The sequence below is a fragment of the Calidris pugnax genome, unplaced genomic scaffold (assembly GCF_001431845.1).
Source record: "Calidris pugnax isolate Ruff unplaced genomic scaffold, ASM143184v1 scaffold20, whole genome shotgun sequence".
NCBI lineage: Eukaryota > Metazoa > Chordata > Aves > Charadriiformes > Scolopacidae > Calidris > Calidris pugnax.
Window position 1 is genome coordinate 23,562,687 of NW_015094510.1, and position 15,884 is coordinate 23,578,570.

General features: G+C 45.2%; 1 protein-coding gene across 1 annotated transcript in view; it reads left to right on the forward strand.

Moving 5' to 3' along the window:
• The first annotated feature begins 7,148 nt into the window (after nucleotides 1-7,148).
• Nucleotides 7,149-15,884, forward strand: part of FLT3 (fms-related tyrosine kinase 3) — a 44,054-nt gene continuing 35,318 nt past the window's right edge. Inside the window, exon 1 of the mRNA XM_014965748.1 lies at nucleotides 7,149-7,203. Coding sequence (XP_014821234.1) covers nucleotides 7,149-7,203 — 55 coding nt within the window. The remainder of the gene's footprint in view (nucleotides 7,204-15,884) is intronic.

A 15,884-nucleotide genomic window follows, 5' to 3' on the forward strand; every position in this document is an offset into this window, starting at 1 on the left:
GGCGCGCCTGCGCCGGCGCGGGGCATGATGGGTAGCGCCGCCGGGCCGGGCCCGGCCGAGCCGCCCCGCTCGGGGCTGAGGATGAGGAGGAGGAGGAGGAGGCGGAGGAGGAAGCCGCCTCAGGCGGCCCCAAACACGGTGTCCGGCGGGGCGGGGGAGGCCGGGGGCCGTGTGCGGAGCAGGACGAACGTCCAACCGGCTTGGCGGAGTGCGGGCGGGCGTTAAGCGTGCGGCGCGGGGACAGGCAGCCGTTAACGGCCGACTCGACGGGGCGAACGGCAGGGGCGGGGGACGCCCCCGCCGCCCGGCCCTCCCCTCGGAGTGGGGGGGGCGATTCAGAGCTCGGTCCCGGGGCCGCTGGGCTCCCTCCTGTGCTGTCAGGCCGGGTCTCTTGCCTCTTCCCCCCTCCCGGGGCGGGGAGCTCAGACCACCGGCGCTCCCAGCAGCCTCTCAACCGATTCCCCCCCCCCCAAATAAAGTCAGGTACCCCCTTGCCGCTGGAAAACCCAGGGCAGCCCCTCCACTGTTCCCTGCCTGCTGGGTGATCACACAGCCTGAGGGATTCTCCCTCCCCAGGAGCCGCATCGGCGGGCTCGCCGTTTTTAGGGGGATGTTTGAAGTGTTTTCCCTTGAGCGTGGAGAATTTTATGTGAATTTTCAGTGACTCACTCGCTGAGCTATTCAACATCTTACTTTATTTTTCCTCAACCAAATTGTTGGCATAGCTTGTGGTGCGCTCACTGAAATGATGTATATAGTGGGAAAACCATCATATGTTAACAGCAGGCTTGACATTATTTTGGTAAGAAAAACATTTACTGTAGAATTAAGATTGGTTTTTTGTCTATCATACTCTTCTCTCTTACTAAAAGCGAAAAGAAAATCGGGGCCTGCCTCCAAGATGCTTTGACAGTTTGTGCAACAAGAAATATAAAAAAAAATAATGAGTGAGCTTTTAAATGTCACTTTGGAACAAATCAAAGTCTTTCTTCCTCAGATAAAGTCTTTAAAGACTTCATGAAGTAGGCTTGCCTTGAGCTGAAATCTCAAGGTCAACACTTTTGCAGTCAGAAGCGTGGCTTCTCCAAGGTTAGGAGCCAGCTGGGGGAAAAAAGGTGGTTGCTCAGCAAAAAAAAGGTTGGACAGAAAACTAAAGGAGAGCAAGAATATAAGAATCAGGGCTCAAGTCCTAGCCTGGTATCCCAAGAAAGCAAGATGAAGGGTATTATTTCTGGCATTCCCAAACAATTTTCAGCCTTTTGTTTCCTTTCAACTGCCTGGTGAAGAGCTCAGTTTCTGTGTTGCTGCAAGTTTAGAAAAGTGGGCAAAAGGGTGGAAATACCCTGTTGTTTTTTCCATTAAATTCTCCAGGTTGGAGCTCAGGCACAAACCGCAGGAGACTTCGCAGGGAAGCCCTCATAAATGCCTCGACCACCAAAAATGTTTCAGTCTCGACCTATGCCTTCTTAGATAACCACAATCTGTTGAGTTCGTGCATCAGAGATGGTCCCAGCTGCTTTGGCTGAGGTGCCCACAGCAACTTAGCTGTGTGTCGCTCAGCCCCCTATCATTAGTGTTATGGGAGCACGTTGTTTTCTGTCCCTTTACCCTGCTCATCCATGCCCTGGGAAGATGCCAGCACAGGGCAGAGGTCTTGGGCAGATGGGGCCTTTGGGGTGTGTGGGCTCGTAGAGGGGAAAGGGAGGTGGAAGATGTTGTGTTGAGGTAATACCGGGCGTGAGGGCAAAGGGGACCCCAATATCACCTGCTGAAGCCCTGTTACCAGCAGTCTGTTTGCCACCTCTCATTCCAGAGTTTATGTCCCCTGGAAAAAGCATTCCCTTCCCTCCAGAAAGGCCAGACTGAATAGCCAGGTTATATGTATGTGTGAGGAGGTTGGAAGGGACCACAGAAAGATGTTAATAAAGGGAGAAGAAAAATCTCAGCTTTCACCCAGAGCTTTCCCAAGCCCTGCGGATCTTTTATCCGGAGCTTTAGTACTGTGGATTTAATAGTATCAAGTTATCTTACAAGAGATTTCATGATACATGTAGGGAAATACCTTTTCTGGGTAAACTGGTTGAACATGAAATAAATTCTTCCAAGCAAAGACTTCAATTGTGTAGCCACTCCCATCGCTGAAGTGTATTCTAACCAGTGTTTTCAAGTTTGTGACTCTGCTTTTCCCACAGCTCTTTTGCTGATCCACGCATATGTCTAATATTACATGGACCCAGCGGGGTTGGGAACAAGGACACAAATGGGCTTGTATATACACAACCCACATTTTTTTCTGCCTGCATGCTGCAGCTCAGGTTGAAAACATTCCTGCTGGATGCGGGAAGAGCTGAGATAGCGGACTGGGCAGCGGCACGTGATCCTGCCAGCCAGAGTGCCCGGATTGCAATGAGAACATAGCAATAGCGGAATGGTGCCAAGGGTGCTTGGGTTCTCCCTCACAGGCACTTCCAGCTTGGAAGCATCCCTCATCTTTTCTACATTCTCTTGTCCAGCAGAGCAGAGCCAATAATGGGAAGAGGCTCAAGATGGCATGAGCTTCTTTTTGTGGCTCTGGCAAGCTCTCGCTTCTGTCTCTTCAGTTCTAACTGTACATAAGGGCTGACTGAAGGTTTGACTTGCAGCTACTGAGTGTCCATCTGGGAGCCTGATGCTTTCTTATTAATCATAACCTCCAGAATTTTATTCCATTGCCTGTTCCCGCTGGTCAGGCAGAGCACTTGAGGAGTCCTGCTGGCCACTCGCTTTCTGCTTGAACTCGCTCTGCTGCCTCGTGCAGTGCACAGAGATTTAGTGGGCATTCCTGCAGAGTAGTGACTGATGATGTCATCTTATTTTTTTTCCCCCCACAACTAGATCCCCTGATAATTGAATCTATATGGAGCATGCTGCTGCTCCTCTCCTGGACGTGTACCCAGATTTACTTTGCATGAGATCCAGGGAGCAAGATGAAGGAGAAACACATAGATGCCCCTGGGTCTTGTCCCACTTTCTAGTCAAGTCATAACCATGGTGTACTTTTCGACCCAGAAATGGGGAAATACTCCTGTATGCATGCATGCAGCCATAGCCAAGTGACAGAGTTTTTATGAGCTCTTACAGAAAGGCAGAACCAAGCATTATGAGATGAAAAATGGGGGGGGAAGAGGAGAAAAAATGAAATCCTTGAGAAGGAAAGCCCTGCCAAGAGCTCTTTCCTCTAGCCAAATCAGGTCGCAAGTGCCAAATAGCTCTCCCCTAACATTTGAACCAGTGTTGAGAAAGCCATGTGTGCTATTGAGAGTGACAGTTTCTCTTTGTGTTGACCTAAAATTAACATGTTTATTAAATCAAGTGGAAACAGATCCTGAAGTGCAGGCTGGCATCAGATAATGCGAATGAATAGCAGTACTTTTTGAAGTATAGAGTTATTGTAACTGTGATTTTTAAGGCATAGGCAAGACAAGTTTTGTAGGTAGGAATCTTGTTAAACTAACCAAGTAGTTGGAAGAAGTAATGCCTGAACTCTTCTTTTTTTTTCAACAGTACCAGTTGGTCTATTAAGAGATAATATCTCTACTTACAAAACTGGCCTTGCTTAATATTATTGAAACAGATCAAAGGAAATACTTCTAAATTTTTTTTTCACATAATCTGAATTTAAACTTTAAGTCTATCATTATAGTATATCATTAAGAAAAAAAATAGCATGATTTACAGAAATATAAGCATGGTCAGAGTCCACAGTCATATTAGACAAGAATTTAGCATTTGTTCATTTAGTTGTTGAAGGAAGAGTAATAAACCCTGATAATTCAGGATATACACCCATTGCTGTCTGAAGTCTAAGGGAAATTGCCAGTCTTGAGGAGATTATCCCACAAAATTAGGTTTTTTTTTAATCTTCCTTTGAAGTGTTTAAGAATGACTAATATGGGTGTCAGGATATTGGATTGAATGGACCAAGCTGCTGTGGCAATACCCATGGGTCCCTAGCTAGGCAGTTGTCTTTAATAACAGTAGCTGGAATAAAACAAATGTTGCTCCTAACTGGACTCCCATTCATATTCAAAAAGAAATTCATTCCGACTTGGTGAAGTTTTGAATTCAAATCAAATAGCAAGTCAGGAGTTGACCCTGAAGTGCTCCAGCTAACACCTACGTTAATAATGTATGCTAACACCTACATTAATAATTTATGGAGGGGAGGTATAGCTCTAGGCTAGAGTTCATATTCGTACAAGCACTAAAACGTAAGTCTAGGCTCACTGTTCTGGTAATCCAGTCATATGCTTTAGCTAGAGAGTTTCTTACTGTGTGGCAGCTGCAGCTGACTTTATATAACTGTTGGAGTGAAAGCCAACCATGATGTGACATAACTTGGATAAAATACTTGGTAACAAGGGCCACTCTCCCATAGGGGCAAAAAACCTTTGCTCGCTCAGAAGAATGCTTTACTGTCATATACATGTGTATAACACATTTGTTGAACATCCTCCAAGGTCCAGGCTTTTTAGGAATAAGTTAAGATGCCAGATTTTATATATTTATGTTGGCTACATCCAGTAGATATGAACCATCCTGGCTGATGGCATCTTTCACAGAAGCTTTTAAGATGAAAACATCACATGTACATTAAGACTTCTGATACCAGATCAGCTGAATCACCAGCAACAGATTCTCATACTTATGATTAAGAAAGTTAATGTTTGTTTCTCCTTGTCTGAACCACAGAAAAGGCCAAATATCTTCAATGAAATCCCAGCAGCTTCCAATGAATGCATCACAGAAGAGAAAACAAAGGACTTAGGTCACTTGCAAATTTTAAATCAAAGGATGAGCATCCATGTTTCAGTATATATGTATAAGTGTTCGGACATGTCATCTCCTTGCCACCTGACTGCCCATGAAGAGTAGGTGACTGGAGTAGATTGCTGGTGGTTTCAGAACAGAGGCACAAACTGTCTACCCCCTGGTTTCTCAGGGAAAAACCTGTATGTAGATGTGATGTTGAAAAGGATACAGGAAAAGTACAAGACAGACATGGACTTAATGGAGTGAGTCCAGTGAAGAGCCATGAGGTTGATTAAGAGATTGGGGTATCTGCCAATGTGACGAGGGAGTGAAAGGGCTGGAACTGTTCAGCATGGAGAAGAGAAGGCGCAGGGGGATGTTATCAATGTGTATACATGACTGATGGGGGAGAGGAAAGAAGGCAGAGCCTGTACGGTGCCCAGCGACAGGCTCTGAGGCAATGGGTACAAACTGAAACACACGAGGTTCCCTCTGACCATCAGGAAACACTTTTTCACCGTGAGGATGGTTGAGCACTGAATAGATTGCCTGGAGAAGTTGTGGAGTCTCCGTCCTTGGAGATATTTAAAACTAGACTGGATGTGGTCTGGAGCAACCTGTGCTAGCTTATTGCGCTTAGCACTGGGCTGGACCAGGCAATCTCCAGAGGTGCCTTCCAAACTCATCCATGCTGGGACTGTGTAATAGTGAGGCTTGTGGAAAAAAAAGCCACCTGCCATCCAGGAAAGCTTGTTGCCAGCATGGCACTTCCTTGTTTACAATGATTTCTCTACAGCCTGTGGAATCCTATACTTCCTTACCTGTTTTTTGCATCCTTGCAAATATATCCCTCCCTAGTTTTCCTATCATTTCAGCTCCTTCCTTTGCACTGCATCACATAGAAACTTGTCTTCAGCACCAGAGTGCAATGCTATTGCCTCAGTCTGTATTTCTCAGGCACTCTTGTGAGAGGTCACGGGCTCATCTTTGCTAAAAATGCTGGTCTCAATGCCATTTCCCCTCATTGGGACATTTTCTATGGCTTCTTTTATGTATGATAGTCTAGTTCTGCTCCATCTATATTTTTAATTAATCTTCCCTAATGCAAAAGAAGCTGTTTACCAGGTATCGATGGGAAATAAAAAAATCGAGATATCATCTCTGGTAGGTTTATGAGAACACCTTACTGACATTGAATTTATTTGCTCAGGGATTCTTTTTGTCCAGGTTCTGTACAATTGCAGAATGGATGCCTCGTCCCTAGCAAGTGAAAATAGAAGAGGTGAATGAATAATAAAAATCCCCCAGCATATCCTGGGGGAATCCTGGGGAAGATGCTCCAGCTTATCCCTTAGAACTGGATCCACTTTCTGCCTCTGCTGCAACGCACAGAGGTGGAAGCTAGGGAGATCTGCCTGCCCCTCATGGTGTCCTGTCCTGGTACAAACCAGGCACCCTCCCTGGGGCAAGTTACTTCAGCCGCGGGCCAGCTAGTCCACACTCTGCACACTAGTGACTAGGAGGCGAGGAGGTGGCAGGTCCTGGAGTGCCACGCTCCAAGGGAGGTGACAAGTGGGGACAGACTGAGGGCAGACGGACCATGTCCACATCTGAGGGTGTGCCTGGAGGCCTTTATTTTTATCCCCTAGACAAGTCATCTGCGAAACGACTTCAGAGCAGCTGCTGCTCGTTTTGAACCTTCCTGCAGCCCGTGCTAGTTCCCTGTTCGCCCTTGAGTAAACACAGCCCCACACCGCAAACCCCTGCCTGGTGGTGACAGCAGCAGGTCCTCTGCCACCAGCAGGCCGAGCGCTCACCCAGCGCGGGAAACCTCCCTCGGCCCGCGACGGGCAGATGCAGCAGGGTATTCCCATGGTGTCCCACAAACTTCATTTGGATATTTTATTTTGAGCCTGCCCCTTCAGCTTGGCAGCGCCGCCCGCTCTTCCCCTCATCGATACCCAGAGACATTATGCAGACTGCCAGTGCGTGAAAGCAGAAACTATAACTGCTGCGAAAATAAGATTTGAGGTGAGACAGCAAAAAGTCAGCTGCACCAAATTTACCCGAGAAAATATGTTTTTGTAGAAGTGTGAGTGAAGGGCTAAAGCACCAGGCGAGGACTGAGCAACTGGAGCAGAGGCAGCTGCTCAGCTTGGCGGAGACATCCTCTGACAGAAGGAAGACCCCCAGAGAGGCCCCTCTTCTCCCTGTCCCACAGCCATTTCCTTCAGGCTCAGGTCTTGGGCCCTCGCTTTTGAAGAAGTGGTTTCGCTGTGGGCAGTGACGTGCTCCCTTAAGGCACCACCTGCGCTGCTCCGTTTCACTCGCCGGGGCTCTGCAGGGCACTGCCAGCCATGGCAGCGAGCGGGCCCCATGGCCACCCCGCTGGAAGCCCATCTCAGCTGGCAGGTAAGGTCTCCTCGTGCCACTCCTTGGACCCTTTCCTCTCTGTCTCCCAGTCTCTCACTGCATCCCTTCATGTCTTTGCTTCATTTCTCCTTTGGCTTCTTATCCATTCATTTTCTCCCATATCTCTTATTTTCTGTCCCACCTTTCTTCTCTCTTCTGGGGATGCTCTTCTCCCTCCCATCACCCTGCTCTCTCCCAGCCCAGCCTGGCCTTTGCTCTCACTGCACCTGATATATTTCATACTCAAGGCAAAAAGTATTTAAATGATTTTTTGTTTTCTTTTTCCTGATGTAAATGTGTTTCCTGGCGTTAATGCTAGCTTGACCTCATAGCTTTAAACAATCTCTCTGCAATTTCCCAGATAAATAATCTGTGAATGAGATAGCTTGGTGGAGTGAAACATAACGATGCATCTGTATCTTACTAGGTTTTGTTTTTGTTCTTCAATGATCTAAATAGAAGAGGCATGGTATTAATATCTATTGTTTTGTTCAAGTGAAGAGTTTTGTATTTTAAAGCTTGATTTCCTCTACTGAAAATCATCCCAATGTTTTAACTGTTAAGAGAAAAGGAAATAACATTTTCTTCCACCTCGAATGCCTGGAACTATTTTTCTCTGGCTCTAAAATAAATGGCTTGTCCTGTCGAACATGATCTTGCTGATTCAAAATCCAGGACTGAAACAAAAAGAGAGTGTGTTTTTTTTCTGATTGACGCAGTCCTGATGCATACCTGGAAAAGTTATTTAACAATCTGCAGTCCGATTTCAGCTCCATATACAGGGATAATAATATTTACTTCAAAGAACAATTGTTAGATATTATTCATTCATGGTTGAAAGTCTACGTGAGCTATTTGAAAAGAAGGTGGAGTAAAAATGAAAATGAGTATTTTATGATCTACTGCTTTGCATGACTGCTGATACTACTGCTAAGCAAACCCTGTCAAAGAGGGATTTCTGTGTTTTCTTCTTGACTGAGCTTTGCTAGTCTTGCAGACTGCATAACAAAGTAAATAAAAACGATTAGCATCTGGGATATGATGGTGCCCAAAGGTGAGGGATAGACTTCAGCACAGCTCAGGGACAGTTCTGCAGAGAGCAAAAGGTAGAGGAGCCTCAAGGTGTGATTGTCCTTCAGGAGGACTGGTGATCTTTCTGTTGAGGTATTATTTAGTCAAGGTGAGGTATATAGGGAGGCAGTGTTACTTCTTGTAAGGCCAGCTGATACAGGGGAAAAAAGCAAATGCTTTTGGGTATACAAACTGGCTAGGATTTGAAGGGTCAGAGGCATAGCCAACAGCAGAAATCCTGAGAACTGCTAGCTCCGTGCGTCTCTCTCTAGTAGGTCACTCTTTAAAAACAATTTTAATGTAAAAAATGTTAAGCGTTTAATGGATTATATGTAATTTCTTTAAAATGCTTGTGTTCCCTTTTAGAATCTATCTGCTGTCTAGAGATAATACCTAGTAATAAGTTGTGCAGACACACAGACAGTCTCCATATGATGAACCAGAATCATCAGAAACTGCAACACTTAACCAGCAAAGAAAAGCTAAAGTGTAATAACACCTAGAGGAGAATCTCCACAATATCTGTAGACTTAAGGCACCAGGTCTGTCTTTAAATTATAGGCAAAAGTTGCAGAGAAGAAACAGCATTTTGCCTGTGTTATTTGCTGGAAATAAATGTTCCCCAGCAACAAGGAATGTAATTCCAAGAACTTTAGAAAAAAAATATACAACACAATATATATGTAAATACAGCTATATATATTAAAAGCAGTATTCCAATTCCTCATCTTCTGAACTTTTTCTGGTTGTCCTAAGAAAGAGCTTGTGGTTAAAGAGAACATTATCTAATATACAATTAAGCTTGCTGTAGTGGATGAGGTGGGAGGGTGAATGGGGCCTGGGAACTGAGGCAGTAGTATAGTTTCATGTTTTACAAATTGGAGAATTTTGTGATGAACAGAGACTTTCGGTGACCTTTCTCACCAGGGGAAGTTTTCCCTTAATAACCGCTCTTGCTCCCTTTATTTTTGTTGCACCTTCTTTTACTAAGCTCTGTTCATGGAGTTACCTGCAGTTTCGGGGAACCTGAGAGAAATGAAGCTGTGAGATGCTGACTGAGATCTCCCCGTGGCTGGCAACTGGGAGGAAATTTTATATGAGCAATGACTGCAAACTGGGGCCCTAACAAGCTCTGGATTAGATTGTGGTGTGTCTGATTGCACAAAAACTATAGGACAATACTGTTGCAAAACCCCTCACAGAACACATGTTCTCCGCCATTACGTTCCTGTGGCGGAGACCCAGGAAAATATGAGATGGTCCAGCACACTTCTGCTTTGTAGGGAGTACCCCAGATATGCTTGAGACCCAGCAGCCTGCAGGATCTGTCCATCTCCCAGCCACACATGGGCTTCTTCTCTCTGACAAACATTCCAAAGCAAGTTCAGGCGCTGAGCCCTGCCACTGGCAGGAAGGTGAAATCAATGAGCACCCCAGGGGGAATCAAGTTTGATCCTGACTACAGTCTCTTTCCCAAAACATGCAAAAACCTGGGTGCAAGCCGGCTGTGAATGTGGGATAAGGCCAGTACATGGTCTGCTTTACCCAGGGAAACAGTCATGCCTAGCAGAACATATTTTCATGGTCATCCATCAGCATGTATTTCATGGATCAGAAGATAAGATATCACTTCTGATGTGAAGATTCCTGAAGGTGAAAGGATTGTGCGGGAAAAGGGTTGTTTTCCAAAGGAAGCAAATGCAACTTAACACTAATGGTGTTTTATTTCTTTTGAGGCTTGGCCCCCTATGCTTTTCCCCATTTTTTCTCCAGAAAATTCCTCAGGTTACCTGTATTTCAAGCTACTGAGAAGCTGAAAGATGCCCAGAGTGCAGCCCGACTGCCAGGGCCACCCCCATGTCTCTGCCCCACGCGTGATGTTGTGTCTGCTCAGCAGCTGCAGGTTTGTCAGCAAAACAAGGCATCCTGTCCTTCTGCAGTATCCCCTTCGAGAGCCCTTCCTATAATGACACAAAAATAATACAGTACAGGGCACCTCTTGTTCACAGGTTTCTGAAAATGCAGTTTCAAAAGACCTAAAACTTCATGGCATACGCTCACCCCCGTTTCAGGTTCTGCTCTGTTAGCTGAGAAGCTGGTTTGAGTCATTGGGTTGAGTTAGGTTTTCTGAAAATCTTCATGGAGATGTTTGCTGTGAAAGGCAGAGATGAAAAAGTTCGGAAAACAGCAGTGGAAATGAAATTGGACAGTAAAACATTTGTGGAACGAAAACGGGGAAGAGCGGGAGCGGGTGACCGTAAGGCAGAAAGTAATTTAGTTTTTTTATAGTAGCACTAGAATAGGACAAGGACTGTTTAATCCCAGTGATCACACACTTTTAAAAGGAAAACAGGGATCAAAAAAAAACCCAGTTCAGAGCCAACAAACAGCAGCATTTCTCAAATAGGCAGGAAGACCTTATGTCCCATATAGCTTAACCCTGTTGCTGTTAATAGAAATATTTTTTAAGAAGATGACATCGAACTCTAAACTGAAACGTGATGCAAAATGCTTGCTTAAAGAATCTGTAACCCTTCAAAGGTAGAAAATACCCTAAAAAATGCTGATGTGTTTGAAGGATAGACTCCTCTTTTCTCCTCTATATTTCATGAGAAATAAGATGATAACACAGCCAGACAGATAGCTTTATAAATGCTGTGTGCCCGTTTCCCATCCAAATTCCTAATTTTTCTAAGATGTTTCCTTAAAAACTGCTGAAAAAAACTGAACAGGGTAAACAGGCAGAAAAGATAGCTTATCGCCTGGATATTTAGCTCTGTTACTGTTGTAAAACCAAGACATTATTTACTCCTTTCTTTGTAGTCTAGGCTTAATTGTGTAGATAAGATTTCTAATGGGTGAGATACAAGGGCTGGTTTGAAAAGTGTTCTAATGTTACAATGTGCTCTTTAAGGAGTAGGTTGGATTTTATATTTGTACAACTGCTTAGGAATTGTAATTATTTTTTAACGCTGACCTCGTAATGATACAGATAAGAACAACTAGGGGGTTTTTTTGTTCATTTTTACCAATTTAGTACCAAATACCAATTACCATTTTTATCAAATACCTTGTATTAATTTTTAGCCTTTCATATTTTGTAGCAAAATTGTTCTCTCCCACTCTGTCTCTTTCTGTCTGTCTTTTCCCCGTAGATAACTCAGGCCTTCTGTGTTCCCTCCTCACTGCCTTTACCAGGAAAGGAAGGGCAATACACCATAGTTGTGGAAACCATTGTTTTCATTTAAAAGGGAAGTTTTACAATACTGGGATGAAAAGTAGTATGATTTCATTATCTACCATCTTTTTTTTTCTCATTTCTCTTTCCGGCACTCTTTTTCTCCTTGTTGATGAGGTTACCTTTTGGGTACTTAAATAAAGTAGCCCTTGCTTGCAAGAAGTTAGTAATTCTACTGATGTCAGCAGAAGTGCTAGAGTGTGTCATCTAATGAGGCTGAAGTACCTAAACACAGAGCAGTTTAAAACAAAAAAAAAAATTAGTTAAAGCAAACTTACTCATGTGATTAGGTGAGATGAATCTGTTTGCGTCACTTCAGGGTTGTCTATCTAGCTTTTTAATGGCACAAACATGCCATTCCTGTGAGTGAACATCCTCTGCAGAACAGCCAAGAATAAGGACAGCCCAATGCCACTTTCTGGTTTGTGGGGGACCTCTGTGGTGGCATCACAGCAACACTTCTTTGCCCACAGAATTGTTCCTTTGCTCACAGAATCACAGAAAGCTTGAAAGGGGAAGGGATGTATAGGTGGCATCTGGTCCAACCTCCCTGCTCAAGCAGGGCCAGCTAGAGCCAGCTGTGCAGGACCCCTGCTTTTTAATATCCTTGAGGGTGGAGACCACCATCTCTCTGGGCAAACTGCGAGTGCTCAGTCACCCACACGGTGAAAAAGTCTGTGCCTGTTGCCTCTGGTTCCTGACATTGGGCACCACTGAAAAGAGCCTGACTCCGTCCTGTGTGCACCCTGTCTTCAGGTATCTACACACATTGGTGAGCCTTCTCTTCTCCAGTCCTAGCTTTCTCAGCCTTTCCTCATAGGAGAGATGCTACAGTCCCTTAATCATCTTTGTGGCCCGTGGCTGGACTTTCTCCAGTATGTCCCTCTCTTTCTCATGCTGAGAAGTCAATAAGTGGACAGAGGACTTCAGGTGTGTCCTCGCCAGTTCTGAGTAGAGGGGAAGGGCCTCTACCTGCTGGCAAAACCCCCAGGGATACCATTGTTCACCATACTTAGTGGGGTGGAAAGGTCTGGGTGATGCGGGAGCCAAGAAGCAGCTTCCTTGAGAGGACATAAGATGTGGGCAAGAAGCAGAAGAAGAACCAGCCGCAATGTAGATTCTTCCTCAGAAAGAGGAAGGGTGCCATGGTAGCCTTTTCAGCCACTTTTCAGCCACTTCCCCAAAAGAGGTGTCCTCAGCAGACCCAGTTATTCTTTGTAAACTGGATCACAAGTGGCTGGAATGGCACAAGCTGTGGGTAGGGTAGCAGGGATTTCGGTGATCTCCCTGTGAACGCCAGCTTGAGCAGAGAAGACACCATGGGATCACAGTGCAGGGGACCTCTGGAAGGGCTGTCTCCAGCTAGTCCCATGCAAAGCAGATAAAATGAATTCTAACAAGCAAAATAACAGTTCAGCTGTTTGAGCAGTGCCTTTATCTCAGACTCACAGGGAAGGTAGATGGAGAGTTATCTTAGTGAAATGAAAGGCAAATAAGGGTTTGAATACAACCCTGCAGTCCTTCCTCGCCCAAGCCCAGGTAAACAAAAAACAAGAGGCACAACAGAGAGATAAAATGGAGCTAAATGTCTTGCTTTAGCCTTCAGCATTTCCTTTCTGCTAAGGTGAAATTTTTTATTTTTTTTTTCAGATAAAAAGCATGAGTTATTGGCATAGACTGGGAACTCAAAAAGGTGATTTCAAAGCAAATCTATAAATTAAGGAGCTACACAATGCTAGGGCCAGTTTGTATTTAGCAAAGAAGCCTGCAACAGCTAAAGGGGTTGAGCTGCTCATAAATTTACACGATCCCTCACTAACAGCAGCTCATTCCCAGAGGAACAGCAAGTCTCCGGTACTCAGGGGGGCAGGTATATGATTAGAAACTCTAAACAAAGATAGCAATATATAAAGAAGTCAAAGTGGATAGTTATCCATCCTGGCTTAAACGACTGCTGAAATCACAGTATGAATCACAGAGCATGACTTGACTATGAGCCTGCAATAAAGTCAATGGCAAAAGTAGTCAATATTTGGTATGTAATAGTGTCATGTGGAGAATGTGCCTGTGCTTCGTGTCATCGTTAGCTAATTTTTACTACATAAGGCACTGAAGCAAACATACCTGTCAGCAGTAGAAAAGCAGGAGTAGCTCTGCTGGCTCCCAGCTACCCGATCTGTTGGAGGAGGTTTTGTTTGATTTTCCGACAGAGGAGTGTAAAATACATCCTCAATGCAATTCCTGATTTGAAACCTTCAGCCATCTCAATTATTCTGTCTTAAAATCTCTATGAAATTTATAAGCTGGCTACAGTGAGCCATAGGCAGAGCTGCTGGCTGTCCTCCTCAAAGAAGAAAGGCACTAGCATTGAAAGGCATAATAGTATCCAAAAGATGAAGTTTGCTGAGATCTGTGCCAAAAATATGTTTGGAAATAACAAGACAGAGAACAAATTCTTGGAAATGATGGCCAAGTCGTTAGATACACAAAAAAATGTGAAAGAGTAAATTCCTTGCAGCTGTTTTCATCTGGGACCTGAAAATGGAGATTGAGAAAAAGATGAGGAAAATGAAAAATAAAAAAATTAATTCGTGGGCAGAATCTTCCCCGCTGCACATGGCAAACTCTGCTGGAGTGGGCGAGTCTTGGCAGTGATGTTCCTGAGGCAGATTGAGCAAACTTCTTTCTTTCTCATACATTGAAAGGGTTTCTTAGGCAGAGGCAATGTAGCTTTACTACAGAAGCTGACATCATAAAGTGAGTAAGTTATCAAACAGCCCTTTGCTGGCACTTGCACTGGATGAATTAGAAATGCTTATTCGCTGTGACAACAAGTTCTGGTTAAATATGTCTTCAGAAGAAACACTTTTGAGACCAGTATAATAAATAGGGGCACAACCTACTTGAAGATGTTCTGCTGAGTAGGAAGTTTTTACTGTATATGCATGAGTTGTTCTTGTGCAAAAAATACCTTTTTAATTTATTTTTTTTTCAAAATCACAGAATCACAGAATTATCTAGGCTGGAAGAGACCCTCGGGATTACCGAGTCCAGCCATCCACCCTACTCTAAAGTTCTCCCCTACACCATATCCCCCAACACCACATCTAAACGGTTCTTAAACACAGCCAGGGATGGTGCCTCAACCACCTCCCTGGGCAGCCTGTTCCAATGCCCAACCACTCTCTCTGTGAAGAATTGTTTCCTAATGTCCAGTCTAAATCTGCCCTGGTGCAACTTGAACCCATTACCCCTTGTCCTATCATCTGTAACTTGGGAGAAGAGACCGACCCCCATCTCTCTACACCCTCCTTTCAGGTAGTTGTAGAGAGCGATAAGGTCTCCCCTCAGCCTCCTCTTCCTCAGACTGAACAACCCCAGCTCCCTCAGCCTCTCCTCATAAGACTTACTCTCCAGACCCCTCACAAGCTTCGTTGCCCTTCTCTGGACCCACTCCAGCACCTCAATGTCTTTTTTGTGGTGGGGGGCCCAAAACTGGACACAGTACTCGAGGTGGAGTCAGAATCCTCTCTGAGCCATGCAGGGATGGCCGTAGGATCTCCCTGGAAAAGGGTCCGTATTTTTAAGCTTTCTGTCTTTTAACAGAAAATCAGAAAATGTTTGCTGGAGACCCTGTGGAAGAAAAGAAGAAAAAAAAAAATCGGTTATCCATCGTTAACGATTTAATTAATGGACGAACGAATTTACAAGGATTTCTTGTTTCTCGTGTCGTTTCCTAAGAATGAAAACAAGCCGGGCAGCTCCTTCGCGAGACCCAAACTGGTGGAGTTCGTCACCAGTTGCCCTGCGCTTCCCGGGGCCGAGCGGTGTCTCCGTCCGAGCTCCGGCGGAGCAGAGCCCGGCGGGCGGGCCGCGGGGGTGCGCGGGGCTACGCGGGGCTGCGCGGAGCGGCAGCGCCCCCTGGCGGCCCCCGCCCGCCCCGCTTCCCCGCCGGTGCGTTGGCGTGGGCAGCTCCGGGAGCCCCGGGAAGATAGAGCCGGAGCCTCAGCGGCATCAGGGGGTACAAATGGAGAGGGGGGGCGGAATCGTGGATCCAGGAGGAAAAACGATGCAGGCGGAGGGTTGCGGGCGACGGCAAACAAAACTGGGAGGTGACTGTCACGTTCCAGAATGCTGTGTGATATCAGTGTTGTCTCTTATAATTAGTTTTTGGCTCGGTACGCAGAACCTAATTAAGCACTTTCCGAAACCTCACAGCCTCCCCTGCTCCCCTCTTCTCACTGCTTTCCTGCGCAGTGATTCAAGCCTCAGTTCCTTTCCACTAAACCCTACCACGCTCTTTTTTTCATCTCAAATCTCAATCATGCTTGAACATGACTGTAAATAATTAAAGCAGTTCACATGTTGCTTG